General features: G+C 36.2%; 2 protein-coding genes across 3 annotated transcripts; one reads left to right on the top strand and one right to left on the bottom strand.

The window, feature by feature from the left end:
* The first annotated feature begins 226 nt into the window (after nt 1-226).
* Nucleotides 227-2,983, top strand: LOC112511419. The gene is made up of 2 exons (XM_025117028.1): nt 227-517; nt 2,748-2,983. Exons 1-2 carry the CDS (start codon nt 366-368, stop codon nt 2,806-2,808), a joined length of 213 nt encoding a protein of 70 aa, XP_024972796.1. The 5' UTR covers nt 227-365; the 3' UTR covers nt 2,809-2,983.
* Nucleotides 2,984-8,107: 5,124 nt separating this feature from the next.
* On the bottom strand, nt 8,108-13,645 carry LOC112510747 (phosphopantothenoylcysteine decarboxylase-like). Of its 2 annotated transcripts, none has more exons than XM_025116071.1 (3): nt 13,534-13,645; nt 10,129-10,476; nt 8,108-8,526 (listed from the first exon to the last, which is right to left on the bottom strand). In XM_025116071.1, the coding sequence occupies exons 2-3, from the start codon at nt 10,471-10,473 to the stop codon at nt 8,233-8,235; spliced, it is 639 nt and encodes a 212-aa protein (XP_024971839.1). In that variant the 5' UTR covers nt 10,474-10,476; nt 13,534-13,645; the 3' UTR covers nt 8,108-8,232. The 2 variants fall into 2 exon arrangements, with proteins under 2 accessions (XP_024971839.1, XP_024971840.1); XM_025116072.1 differs by having other exon boundaries at nt 10,129-10,488; nt 13,534-13,634.
* Between the last annotated feature and the right edge of the window lie 1,014 nt (nt 13,646-14,659).

Raw genomic sequence — 14,659 nt, 5'->3', positions numbered from 1 at the left:
ATAATTTTTTTTGTTTTATCAATTTTTCAATCATAAAATAAGTCGAATTCCAACGAACGGCATATCGAACCTCGGTCCCAAAGCTTTCTGAATGTACTAAATAAGCCTTTTCAAAAACTGAAAACTATAGGGGGATTAATTGCAAAAGTTGCAAGTGTAAGGACTCAATTGTAATTTCCAATTTCGTTATTCGTTAATCCCTTGACCGCCGACTTGACTATTTTGATTGCATTGCCAACACTCGAATTCTCTTCCCGTAATTTATCTCCGTCGACCACCGTGCCGCAACCCTAAAATACGGTTACCAACCAAAACCGTCGTCATCTTCTGCGACTGCTTTTTGTAGATTGGATTAAATCGATCAAATGGCGTTAACGAACCTCATACTAACCGTGGCAGGAGTGAGCGCAGTGATTCTACTGATGAGGAGCGATGTGAGGCAGTCGGCTTCCATGCTCAAACGCAACGTTCGTCATATTCGCCACTGGCTCGAAGAAGAATCTGCATCCGCTGCTAAGTACGTTTTTCATACACACAGATTGTTTCATTGTCTTGAGTACTTGCTGCTTGAATTATTAACTTTTGTGTGTTGGACTTCCTATATAGATCTATAGATTATTAACTGATGTGCTGTAGAAAGCATGTAATTCTCCATTCGTTTCACGATTGTAGTCCACTTTGTAGAAAGTTAGGGTTCCAATTGGAGTCATATTCACCGTGAAATCACGGTATCCTCAAATTTTACTAATCATTCTGACGCTTACAGGCAGTCTTAACAAATTTACTAATCATTGTGAAGTAACAAGAACGACATTCAATCCTTTGCCATTGATGGCTCATTTGGATTATTGAAACCTTGATGTTTATCTAAGCAAGTCCTCAGAAATTTATGTTTAACCCTTGCATGTTTTAGGAAATCCATGGTTCACTGTCCTATCTGAAAGAATTCCAGCTTCTTTGTTTGAATTTGAACGGGCTGTAGAAGTTGATATCATGAAATTTTATCTACACCCGTGAACATTTGTATACTTGGGTGATCCCAGTGGCATGATTTGAAGGATTCCACATTAATAAGATCACATTATTAGTTCAAAGCGCATGTGATTCCTAAACTACAAGTAAGTCGATGGCGTTTACAAACTAGGTTTCAGGTGATTCAAGAGCATCTGTGGCTATTTACAATCATACAATAAGAACATGGTTTATTTCAGACTGATCTGGGATTAGGCTAACAATGAGTGTATAACTCTTTAAGTAAAATCAGCAAGAGGTTACTTTTGATAATTTCATCGGCAAAATGGCAAAGTCACAATTAGATGTATTTAATTGTATCCTTCCGAGTCCCAAGCAATGGCCTATATTTGGAGCTATATTATTTTTTCCAAGGAGGCCTTGTGAAAATTTGACCTCCTTGCTTAATATGAATTCAAGGATGGAAGTTTTTTTTGAAATTTAATGGCAAATGTTTGTGACATAATTTTTTTGTTTATAGTTTTCTGAAATGCTTATGCCCTGTCTATAAAAGCCAAAATCTGAGAGGAAAGACCTGAGCACTCGATATAGGTTGAAGTGGCCAGGTGATATCCTAGTGGTATAAACCTTTCCCCTTCATGAGTTTGAATTTCACTCACTCCCTGCTGTCTTTAAAAACTTAAAAAAAATAATCTAGGCAGTGTAACATGCTGGTGGAGGACTAGAAGTTTTAAAGATAGGAATTGGCAAAATACTAGTGTCCCATAAATCACTAGGGTCTTGTGTATATTTCTCAAGATGCTTGCATGGAATCTGAATATGATAGATTGAATCTCATCATACATTCATATTTTTATTCGGTCCTTTGGAGGTCACAGCTCTATTTGTGAAGGGGAAGGGTAAAAGTGCTAATAATATTTGGAGAATGCTAATAAATCAAAATACCCTTGATGGATAAATAAAATAACTACTGCTAGATATTCTGAATCATCTTAAATCCTTGAATCTCTAATTTTTAATTTCATTCCGTTTGAACATTCAAGAATATCACATAACAAATAAAAGGTCTTTGACGTCCTAATTCTAAACATGTAGGCTGTAGCCTCATCATATATGGGTCATGAAATAGCATGTACACCGGTCTTCTGTTTGAAAAAAAGGGTATGCTCTTTTGGTTAGCAATTCATTGTGGTTACAGAATTGATTTAGATATATACTTTTATATTAACCTTTTTTTGATGATATAAACAAAAAGTACAAATAATTTGCCTATTTTGGAACTTTTAATCTTTCAATAAAACAAGAACCTTGTAAATTTTGAGCATGATTTGTTTGGCATTTGGCTACCAAATTCAAAATGAACTTGTTCTGTCATTAGGCTAGGAGAAAAGTGCCTCATTTTGCCACTTTACCTTCTTGCACATTACAGTCTTTGCTATATGCTGATAAAATCACTATATCCATGGTATTGAAACAAAGAAGTGTAGATGGTTGTCTAAATAGATGATGGGCATAATTATCAGCATTTCCAATTGTTGTTTTTCTTTTAGTTATCAGTTGTTATATTTGTACAAAATGATGTTGTAGATTAGTTGCACTGTCTTGCGTTTTTTTGTTGAGAAACCGGTTTTTGCTGAATAAAATTCTCTTATATCTTCCTTGTCCCGTATTCAGATTGCACCGTTTTTTCTTTTTCTAATATAGGATAATGTTCAGCTGGTTTATCCAACTTTATTCATATGACAGTTTATTCTCCACTTATTTTGGTTTTATAGGGAAATAGAGAAGGCAAAACCCAAGGAGCTGCCAAAGAAAGATCTTCCCAAGGACAATTAAGCGGAGGTACAACACTGATGGCTAGGGTTAAAATAACAAAACATCCAATGTGATCCCCTCAAGAACATGTTAATTCGTACGTAAAAATCCCTAGTCTGGCTTGTTTTCTTTAGCACATACGTATCTTTTTGGGCATATAATGGTTTTCTTATAAGTAAAAAAATTAAAATTTCATATTTTTGCTTGTCTTTTGCTGGTAACAAGTACATAGAGTAGTTTTCTTGTGTTGTTGAAGGTTTCCTTTTCTTGTATTCCATTTCAATTTTCTTGACAGGTTGCTTCTGGATAGCCCCATGTTTGGCTGAATTACATTCAGCAACCACTATTCATCTGTAAGTTCAGTTTGACGCTTAGATGTTTGCCAAGTAAACATTCTCCAAGAGAACATCCTAGAAGACACCACATGACTCTAGTATTCTCCACAAAAAGAACTGATGAGAAACCATGGTCTATCTTCTTTTCTTTTGTGTGTTTTCCATATCTAGCATTCCATTTAAGGCGTACTTAGCATTCCATTTAGGGGCCGTTAAGTGGGAAGTGCTAACCGGGTAAGACTGTTGTGTACCAAGTGTTTTGTAGTAAATGCTTACCGATAAAAAAAATCTCTTAAAAACCCTAATCGCAAAAATGGGTATGCAAATTGACCCAATAAGTGAAATAAATGCTGGCCGAGTAGGTGGAGGAAGATGAGTCCCTAGGTAAACATGGTAACCGTGAGTTGGTAAGACATCTCACAAGTTTAGCTTGCAGGTCGTCTTGTGGGAATGTCCCTAGGTAAAATGATCTCTTAGAAGATCCTTTCAATTGGCTAGAATCCCGTATCGGTTATGATTCTCGGTCTTTGCCATGCTCACCCGGTAAGATAAGTGATCCGGTTAACGCTTATCCCATTAGCGTTTGGTAAACCGTCCCTAAGTGAGTTTTTCTTTCGGAAGCCTTGCATGTTCCAAGATCATACGAAATGGACCCATAATGACCTTCTCATATGACTTGGCAAAGCAAAGAAGACCTTAAGCTTGTTGGATTCGTCATAGCAAACTTCCACAAGTGTATCATCATTCATTTGAGATACGTGTCGTGAACATTAATGATATCTTACATTTTTCGTCACTCAAAGAATCAGGTTTATTTGTGTCTGTAGTGAAAGCATCGGTAGCAATACCATATTGTGTCAATGGTTTGTTGAAGTGTTTGTAGATTTTCGTTCTTGTAAACATTTTTCCTTCTTGGTTAGGTTTTATGTAACTCCATCTTCACTACTCATCTCCTTGTGATAGATCCTCGATTTAAGATTGCGTTTGGTACATGAGATTGGATGAGATGAGATAAAGCTCATTCTGTCATGTTTGGCACGACATGGGACGTGGATAAGTACAGCGACTTGATGGGACGAAAAAAGACTATTTTTTCCATCTATTTCATATAACATAATATGGTATTTGGTTTAATTGTCATCACTGTCCATCACTATCACCGTCCACCATCTTCATGTCCTCCACAACCATCGTCTACCATCGGCCATCACTATGACTGCCATCCCCACCAACCACCTCTGCCTCTGTCTTTGCCACAATCACCACCTCCTCTTCCACTACCACCATATGAATCACTAAACAACATTTAGGGACGACTTGTCCAATCAAATTCTCTTGGGTCCTAGTTATGCCAAATCCCATATTTGTTCAGTCATGTTTAATTCTGTTTATATACCAAATGCTACCTTAGCTATGTTGCTCTATTTATGCCCTATACCATATTTAATTTGTAGAAGTAGGAGAAACTTAAGTTGCATAATCCAATTGCATTATTATGGTTCTATGAAATGTTTTGTGGCCATATAATTAGTTTGATGTCTAAGAGCTCGCTCTCAGACAAATGCATTAAAATGGAGATTTTGCGGATTTTAAGTTTCTTTTCCTAACAAATTCAAAAGAAGTAAGAGAGAGAGTGTGTGTGTGTGTGAGATATCTAAAAGATTTACATCAATCTGTTTTTTGGTTTCATTATTTTTACTCGTACGATTCTATTTCAATGAGTCCCATATTTCTATTTTAATTAATACTTAGGTGGCGTTTGGTTCGCATAATGTTTTTGGATGGAATGGAATCTGTTAAAATAATTTGACTTTGAAGAAATTGGAATGAAATGTTGTCAGGTTTGACTACATGTTTGGTTGGCAGACATTGGAATGGAATCTGTTAAGGAATTGGAATATGTCTGTTTGGTTCACATAATGTAGCTTTAGAATTGGAATAAAATATTGGTAAATGACCAAAATGCCCTTTTTTGAAAATTTAAAAAAAAATTAAGACTAAAAATACTTTAATAAAATAATTATTTAATATGTAAAACAATATAAAATACACAACTCAAATATAATCATAAGCCAAAAGACGTTACTAAATCGATGGTGGTCGACGGTGGTTCAGATCGGTGGTGGTTCACAGTGATTCAGATTGATGGTGGTCCGTAGTGGTTCAGATGGAGGTGGTCAGCGGTGGTTCAGATAGGCGGTAGTGGCGGTGGTTGTTCAAATTGGTGGTGGTCGACGATGTCCAACGGTGATTCAGATCAATGGTAGTCGTCGGTTGTTGGCAATGATATAGATCGATGGTGGTCCGTTGTGGTTCTGGTGAAGATGGTCAGATGTAGTTCAGATTGGTGATGGTCAATGGTGGTTTAGATCAACGGTGCTTCAGATCGGTAGTAGTTGCTGGTGGTTCAGATCGATAGTGGTCCGTGGTGGTTCAGATGGCGATGATCAACAGTGGTTCAGATCGGTGGTGATCCATAGTGGTTCAGATCGCGGTTATCAGCAGTGGTTCAGATTGACGGTGAATCAGATTGGCGGTGGTTCATATCAGTGGTATTCGGTGGTGGTTCAGATCGGTGGTGGTCAACGATGGTTCAGATCGGTGGTGGTGGTCAGTGGTGGTCCAAATGGCTGTTATCGGCAGTGGTTTAGATTGACGGTGAATCAGATCGATGGTGGTTCAGATCGGTGGTAGTCGGTGGTGGTGGTCGGCGGTGGTTCAGATTGGTGGTGGTCGGCGATGGTTCAGATTGGTGGTAGTCGGTGGTGTTGGTTCAGATCGGTGGTGGTTCAGATTGGTGATAGTCGGTGGTGGTCAGCGGTGGTCGACTGTGGTTCTGATCGGTGGTAGTCGGTGGTGGTGGTGGTGGTGGTGGTCGGTTGTGGTTCAGACCGGTGGTAGTCGGTGGTGGTGTTCGACAGTGGTTCAGATCGGTGGTAGTCGGTGGTGGTGTTCGACGGTGGTTCAGATCAGTGGTGGTGGTCGGCGGTCGTGGTGGTCGGCGGTGGTTCAGATCAATAGTTGTCGAGAGGTGGTCGACGATGGTCATATTGAGTTTTATGAGATTATAGTATATTAGGTTAAGGACATATTTGGTATAATGAAGATAGAGATTTCATTCTATCAAAGTACCATGTAGTTGCTAAGGAATGTTAAATTCCTTTATTTGTGGAATTTGTAGGATTTTGAAGATTTCTTTCGTGAAAAATAATGAACCAAACGAGGGAATGGAATTTGGTCAATGGAATTCAACATTCCAATTCCATCATATTCCTCCAGAATCTGCGAACCAAACGTCGCCTTAAAGTTTTTTAAATATTTTTTTTGAATAAATGAACCATTGTACCTTTAAAAATTAATTATCTACGTCATTTAAAAAAAACTATTTGTAATCGGCTAGGAATATTTTAAAAGTACAAAAAACGTAAAATCAATTTTAACGTTTACAAATCCTACATCATTTATCATCGTTCATCTCCTCATTGCCCCTGTCATCTATCTCCCTCTGTTTTTCTTTGTTTTTCAATTATCTCTTTTTTTATTTGTCTTCATGCACCCTTAAATTGTTGGAAAAGAGAGAAAAGACAGAACAAATCAAAAGGAGGAAAATTTATGGTAGGGGACAATAACAGCGACCGGTGGTGATGGAGGGGGGATGACAATGGGTTGGTTGGTGAGAGGGACAGGCCGACCCTGGCCACGTGCAGCCCATGCGGTCGCACAGGACATCACAGCTTAAAAGGGCATCAAGTTGTCATTTATTACTAGTTTGGGGTTTAATAATTTGAGTTTTACTTGTTACTTACTATGACAATAATTTAGATGTAATTTTACTAATTTTAGTTAAACACTGATTATAGTTTTCCTTGTCTTTTTAAGTCCCATATATTGAAATAAAGTTTCTATTTTGTTAATTTCAATTTGGAAAAGGGAAAACTGAAAAAAAATGAAACACGATCTTAATCTAGAATTTATCCTTTTATATTTTGTATTCGGAGTTTTGGTTTTTATGTCCCTCCATTGTATTTTTTTACTATAACTAATAAAAATCAACATGGGGATGAGATACTTAGTTTGAATATGTTCTAAACTCTTTAACAAATCGCATGTCTTTTTGTTTCATTAGCTTAAAAAAATAGGCTTAGGGACATTTTTTATTATTTTCGCACAGGGCATAAAAAAATCTTAGAACCGGCCCTGGAGAGGGAGCGATGTCGTTTGGTGCGAGAGGTTTGAATGGTGTGGAGTTTAAAAAAGGTAAAATTGATTCAAGCTTCCTTTGTTTTTTTACTTTAAAACCTTCCTAAGCTAGTTACCGGAGATTTTTTGTTTTAAAGATATAAATAACCAATTTTTACAAGTTTGATGGTTTATTTATTAAAAAATCTAAAAAAGTTTAATTATTCAGTTCATTATATTTTTTAGATGTTCTGAAAAATATTTATTACTCATAGCCTGGTTCATCATGAATCGTAATAATTACACCATTTTGGTTTACTTTGACAAAATATAATAATTCATGGCTTTGTTTGCGAAGTATTGCGTTAACAGGAAGTACAAAAAGATCTGAACTTTTGGTATTTTTAAGGGGTGTTTGGGATTGCTTATTTGAAATAACTTATGTTTTTTTTTCAAAAGTGTTTATCAACTTATTATAAGTTAAAAGAAGTTAACTTTTTCAAATACTTCTTATTACCGGTTTGACACCGGTATAAGCTGTTTATCCAAACACTCAAAAGTACTTATTACCGGTGTTACACCGAAATAAGTCAATAAGTTGCACTTTAGAAGAATGTACCTTATTAATGTTGACATTCAATTAGAAATAATCCAAAGTAAGGATCTCTTATTACACTTCTCGCCAAAATCCAACCCTGGTTTTGTTATGGTATACTTGTACAAATGATTTACCTCTTATATGATGTATTACAAATCATTTTCCACAATTCTACTAAATACCACAATACCAAAAGATTGCAGCAACTAGTTCGGAACCACAATTCTCATTTGGGTATGCTCACTTTACAAATATTCCAAACATCATCAAAAATTCAAATCTTTCATGGAGCATCAAACATGATTTAGAAAAGGGTAACATTAATGAAAACATTCAGTGTGTTCTACTGCTACTTGCGTTTTGTCGTGATTCCAGGAAAAGTCGTACGGTGGAGAAGATGAGTGACGGTTCAGCCATTGCACCGGTTCCGTAGTCACCACAAGCGAGCCTCTTTGAGACGGGTGGTATAAGCGTGATTCCCAATTCATCGATCGACATAAGATGCCTTTCCGTGAACGGGTTGGTCCACATAAATGTGTTCATAGCGGGCGCCACAAAAATAGGTTTTTCATAGTCCCACGCTCGGATGATGCTTGTCAGCAAGTTGTCACACAGTCCACCAGCAATCTGGTTCAGCAGATTGAAACAAAGTCTGATCAATGATATTGAGGAATAAAACTAAGTACTCTCTTTCGAAAGTACTAAATGACAATTAATTAAGGATAAATTTGTAATTTACATAATAAAATGTGTAATATATTGCATATTTCTAAAATTGTTTGCCTTTCTCATTGTTTACATTTACTATGGGACAGAGAGAGAAAAACACATGGTTTCACAAATCAAACACGAATGGAATAAAATCCTATCAAACACAGTTTTTGTTCTATTCTTTTGAATAGTTTGGATTAAGATTTTTCCAAACCGTCATAAATGGGTTCTATAAATGTTGTAGACCGCTCAACCCAACCTGCGTACACCCCTAGTTGTATGGGGAACAACAGTGGTGTGATGATGACGACAGAGTAGTGTGGGTAGGTGCAGTTATGACAACAACTTAACGGTGGTGGTGGTGGTGGTGGTGGTGGTGGTGGTCAAATTGGGTGCAAAAATTGTTTGTTTTTTGGAACCAAATTATAGCATTTGCCACGGAATGGAATTCAAATCCTTCACTTATGTCGAGGAAAGATTAAATCCCTCAACCGTGGAATTAGGCAGAATCCAATCAATTCAATCCACAAACCAAACACCATCATAAGATATGGTCAAAAGAATTTGTCATTCCAATTCCGTCAAATTCTTTAGAATTCCACCAAATAACCCCTTCGTTTTTCCTATTTTTTGTAATTACTATTGTATATACTTGTGTGACCTTCTTTCTATACACTAGTCTTATTTTGCCTCTTGTTATACCAACACAAAGTCGGTGCTTTGTATTTCCTTTGTTATACCAACTCACTCTATAGGATTAATCCAATGTTTGTGGGATTTCAATTCCGAACTTTCCTTTAAACTAAACGTGGGATTGGAATGAAATTCAATTCCAAATCCTACCAAATCCCGCAAACCAAAAAGGTCCTTAGTAGTAAGTAAGATTTTGAGATGGATTCAAGAATGCACTTAGAAGAGATAATTTGTGATAATTGTAGAATCTTATTGCATTTTCACTATTGTGAAAATAGGCGGATAGTCGGTTGGCATGCAATTCATCACAGTAAAAGTTTCAAATCTCTATTTGTTGTTCGATTTTGAACTAGAGAAGGGGAAACATATAAGAAGGTAAATTAGGCATGTATAAGAAAATATAGTACTCCCTCGGTCCTAAAATAAAAGTCCACATTTCTATTTTCGTTGGTACCAAAATAAGTATCCACTTTCAATGGTAAGTGTATACTGTCAAATTATACCCTTAATTATGAGATGGAAAAATGCATTACTCCTGCTATCATTGTTAGTGAAATTTTCATTCAGCTAATTATAAAGTGTAGTCATTAAATATTTCTTAAACTGTGAGTTATTTATTGCGGACATTTATTTTGGGACAAAGAGGGGCTGACTAGCATTATGGAAAAACCAAAGCCTGTCACCTTGATCAAAGGCAATTTCGTCAGCAAATACTCAAGTATGAACATCTATCGACCGTTGAATAAAAATCTAAAGAGGCCAACATTTTCAAACAGAAGAATACAAATGATTGAAAATAAAATAGGGTACGAGTAGTTAGATTACCTTGCCAAGCGTATTTGCTGACAATGGGGCGATTACCATTATATCAGCCCACCGACGGAGCTCTATGTGAAGCACACTATCTCCTATCTTGGACCAAGAGGACCATTCATGCTCATCGGTATAAAGAATCACATCCTTGGGAAGTGATGTTCGATCAATGAAATGTAAAGCCGCCTGTGTTGCAACGGCTTTTACATCCGCCCAATCTGAGAAACAGCTGCAGAGGTTCCCAAACTTTATGGCAGCTACACTTCCACTTGCTGCAAGCAGAATTCGGGGTTTTCTAGGAGCAGTACTGACTTGCATTGGCTCCCTTATTCCATGTATAGGCTCGGCATATGCCATAATCTGTGCAATAAACTACTCTTAGATTATTCACTAAAAACTAGAGTTAAACAAAATACAATGAGACTAAACTGGTAGTTGTTTTAACTTCTTAAAGAAGGCCATTATATTTAACACGTTAAAATGCAACAATTAGCTTTATAAATGGGACTAAACACCCGTACTGGTCTCGTCTTTATGCTTATAAAAATGCTATAAAATGATCCCTGGAGTTCATATTTTCTAATTGTACCAATCTGCTAGAAGTTCATTTCTAGAAATTTGTATGGATATTATAGCACACCCCTAAAATTTTCTAAGATCACAACAAAAATAAAAGCCTCCGGCCTCCTCTGAATTCTGATGCCTCTTGGACCGCAGTGCAATCTCAGACAAGATGATTCAGTCCCTTTCCATTGAATCCTACCCTAAGTTTTTCCGTGGACCCCATGATGGTTAGAAAACTGATCCGTTCTAATGCACATCTCTGGTATTAGCCGATTACAAAGTACTACGCAATATTGCAATATCCACTCTTGAAGGATAAACCTTTAAGCAAATGTCATTAAATTGCTAGTTTCATATGTTTTAAAAATGAACATCTGAATTCATCATTTTACAGAAAAATAACTATTATAAAGTTTTTTTTATCACCATTCCAGAAGAAACATAAACCACAAAATAGCTCTCCCCAAAATAGGGGGGGGGGGGGGNTAAGGGGGGTGCACACCGTGGTCAAATCTGCATGAAAAACCGCGGGGAATCATTAGTATTAAGTATTATGCTCCCGCACCCCCTATCTCTTAAAGGCTCTGGAACCATAGTTGATGACTATGTCTAGAGACTCCAGTTGCAAAGATGAAGTACAACTTCGAAACATGCACAAAACTTTGTACATGAAGCCTCAGAAGTTATACCTACCGAACACAGCCTAAGCATATGCAAAGTCCGACCACTGAACTAACTTATCACCAGGACTACACGAAAAAAAAACGTGTTTATGTTGCATACCAATCTATTAATAGCCTAGTCACAATTTTCTGTCTTTTTAGGGTTAGTATTCATACAATAATATAAGAAATAGAGCAAAGGGCACACATACACATGAGGGTATAATGGAGCAAACCCCTAGCTTGATTAAAGCATTTGGCTCTTTTAGATATGACATAAAAAGCACATACAAATGGACAATTTCCAACCAGCAATGGACAAGAATACAGGGCCTGTCAGAAGACATATATAATTCACAGTTTGGAGTTGGTAATTAGTCATCTCATTCAAATCTCTTTTTCACTACTTCCCCCATGTCCATTCGACCAATCTCCACCTCTCTCATCGATCTCTTTCCAAAACAAATCTCTTTTTCTACCGGTGCACACACACAGTTCTATGTTGAAAATGACAAAATGGCTTCAGAGTTCAGTCTCTCCTCAATATTCGCATTTGCTATCTTGTATCTCAGAAATTATTTCTACCGAGCAAAGCCTAAGTTTATGCAATTGCTCCAACCTCCTCTTAGCGTGAATCAATTAATTGACAGAAAATTGCTGCACTCACTGTTGTTCTCTACTTCTCTATTAGTGCTTTCTTCTAAAGATATAAAAAATGAACAAATTAATACAACTCCTAACCTAACATATGCATACTAACATATGACGAACGCAGTACAAGAGAAACAAGTATGAGCAGCAAAAACTTCGCTATTTGCGGCGCTATTGCGCTGCAATAGTGGATTGTGGACTACGGTAAAATTGCAGTGAAAATTCCATTTCCGATATTAGCGGCACCGGTATTTGAGGTGAAATTGTGGACCGATATTTTAGTTTAAAACTCTTTAGAACTATGTTGACTCGGATGCTGAACCTATTGCTTGCGATTAGCTCGTTTATGAACACTTTTTTTATTTTGTTTTGTGAAGTTTGTTTAAGTTGTTGTTTTGACGTTGAAACTATATTTTTAATTAATGCATATGATATGTTTACGTATGCATACATATATATATTAGATATAATTCTAAGAAATATTATATGAATCGCTATTTTTGGACTGCTATACCACCGCGTTGGTCCTGACCACAATTTTGTATTTTCAACAGAATAGTGAGCAGGTACACTGAAAACATATGAAAGGTACGACCAAAAACATGAATCACACTAGAGACAAACAAGTAAACCAATTTCAAGTTCAAGTTTAGTATTAACATTTTCTGCAATTTATCATAAGGTAGAGTGCATTGTTAAACATCCTTCAAATTTCAGAGGAAATGTTAGTTTTGAAGTTTTAAGTCAATGACAAGCATCTCACATGTCAAAGTGTACCTTTTCCGGGAAGGGCCCTCAACAATGAATGATTAAAGTCATGTCCATATTACAAACCCAAGACAATTTGCGCAATCCCGAATCCTACTAAGTTGAAAAACTTGAAATATACACAAAATTTATCTGCATATATAAGATTCATTATTCGATTCTTTGTAACACAAAAAACTAACACCGTCGGACCACTCCCTGATGATACTCCTCAAGATGCTTGACAACCAAAAATTAAGTATAAGATTAAAACTCCCTATACTCTAGGTTCTTTGGCATATATTCACACCTACAGACCAAGTCACACTGATTTTTTACATAAACAGAGGTTCAAAATTTTCTAATCCTTCTGTTCCAAGTGAATATTGAATTTTAGACAAGTAGAACTGAAATCTAACATTAAATTTCACATGTATACTTCCAATCCTCATAAAAAGATTTGACATAGGCTTAATATGGAGTATAGAGTAGTTTATTGTCACACTTATGAACAGAAATCGATAGCTAAGACCTCAAATTGATTGTACATCTTCCTGTTCCATCGAATTTCACATTTTCTTAGCAAATCACAAATCCTGCTATAAATCCCAACTCTCCAGTAACGAAAAGGAAAAAAGACCTTTACAATCGACAAGTAATCGCGTGATGAAGTATGTCAACAAAGAACGGATAAAAGGAAAACCAGAAACTGAAAGATCCAAACTAAATATAACAACACACACAAAATTATATGAATCGCAGTGTTGAGAAAGGCTGAAGAAAGAACAAATACCTCGAATCAAGAAGTTCCGTTCACTATTTTGTTTCCCGGCCGTCGGTGTTTGAACTGCGTACGGTGCTCCGTTTACGCCAGAGAAGATGGAAGCGTTGGGTCAGCGGAGAGTAAAGAGAGACTAGTGACGGTAGAGAGACGGAATTAAATGATCTATAAATTTTTGAAATTTTCCATCGCTAAAATTTTCGTTTTTGCTCTTATCTTTTGATAAATAGCAAGAGTCCCCCCTGAGGTTTTACAATTTTCTAAAACTAACCAAATTAACAAATTACAACATTTTTATAATGTATTTCGTTTCATAACGCTGAATTTTATTTATTTGTCATTATCATCGTCTTTCTTTATATGTAATACAACCAAGTGAAAGATTACATAATCACGTTAAAAGTGTCATTTAGGTGTCGTTTACCAAACGTTTAACCGAGTAAGCGCTTATCAAGTAACATTACCTCACTGGATGAATATATGGTAAGGACCAAGAATCTTACCCGGTAAGAGCGAGACAAGAACCATGAGTCTTACCCGGTAAGTGAGGGCGACGACCCTTACCACGGTAAACGCTTACCGTGTAAATTGTTGCATACGATGTCGTTTTGATAGTCTAAATCTTACCTGGTATATATATATATATATATATATATATATATTTGAATTTTTTTTATTTATATCTATTGACAACATTTTATATCCATTTACCTGGTCTAAATCTCATTCTTTTTTGGTTTAGGGTTTAAGGTCTATAAGTTTCATTCTCATTTTTGGTAATTCTTGGAGCACCATATTCTCCAAAAAGAAAAATCTAATTCTCGTTATCCATTTACATGTTGTTATATAACATAAATTTAATAAACAGTAAAAGAATTGGATTAAGTTATAGATTAAGCAATATATAATTATATAAATATGTACATAGAGGAAGGTTCAAATGAGAACGCTAACTATTTAAGAAAAGAAGAATAAAAAAGTCGTTAATGTACAATTTACAATAACATCAAAAAATGGAAGGGGGTGACTTTTGAACCTGTATGATTTTGAACGTGAATATATATATACTAGAAACGTACTCGCGCAATGCAGCGAGATACATCGTGATTTTAATATTTCATTTTATTATTTATCTCAG

Source organism: Cynara cardunculus, assembly GCF_001531365.2.
Source record: "Cynara cardunculus var. scolymus isolate 2C chromosome LG 4, CcrdV1, whole genome shotgun sequence".
Taxonomy (NCBI): Eukaryota; Viridiplantae; Streptophyta; class Magnoliopsida; order Asterales; family Asteraceae; genus Cynara; species Cynara cardunculus.
Note: the sequence above shows the minus strand (reverse complement) of the source record. Positions and strands in the feature narration are given on the sequence as shown.

What these genes read in the sequence shown, in the direction of transcription:
- LOC112511419 (XM_025117028.1), top strand. Translation starts at nt 366, where the DNA reads ATGGCGTTAACGAACCTCATACTAACCGTGGCAGGAGTGAGCGCAGTG. An exon ending in GAATCTGCATCCGCTGCTAA is followed by an intron (nt 518 to 2,747) that starts GTACGTTTTTCA and finishes TTGGTTTTATAG; the next exon opens with GGAAATAGAGAAGGCAAAAC.
- LOC112510747 (XM_025116071.1), bottom strand. Translation starts at nt 10,473, where the DNA reads ATGGCATATGCCGAGCCTATACATGGAATAAGGGAGCCAATGCAAGTC. An exon ending in CAGCAAATACGCTTGGCAAG is followed by an intron (nt 8,527 to 10,128) that starts GTAATCTAACTA and finishes CTGCTGAACCAG; the next exon opens with ATTGCTGGTGGACTGTGTGA.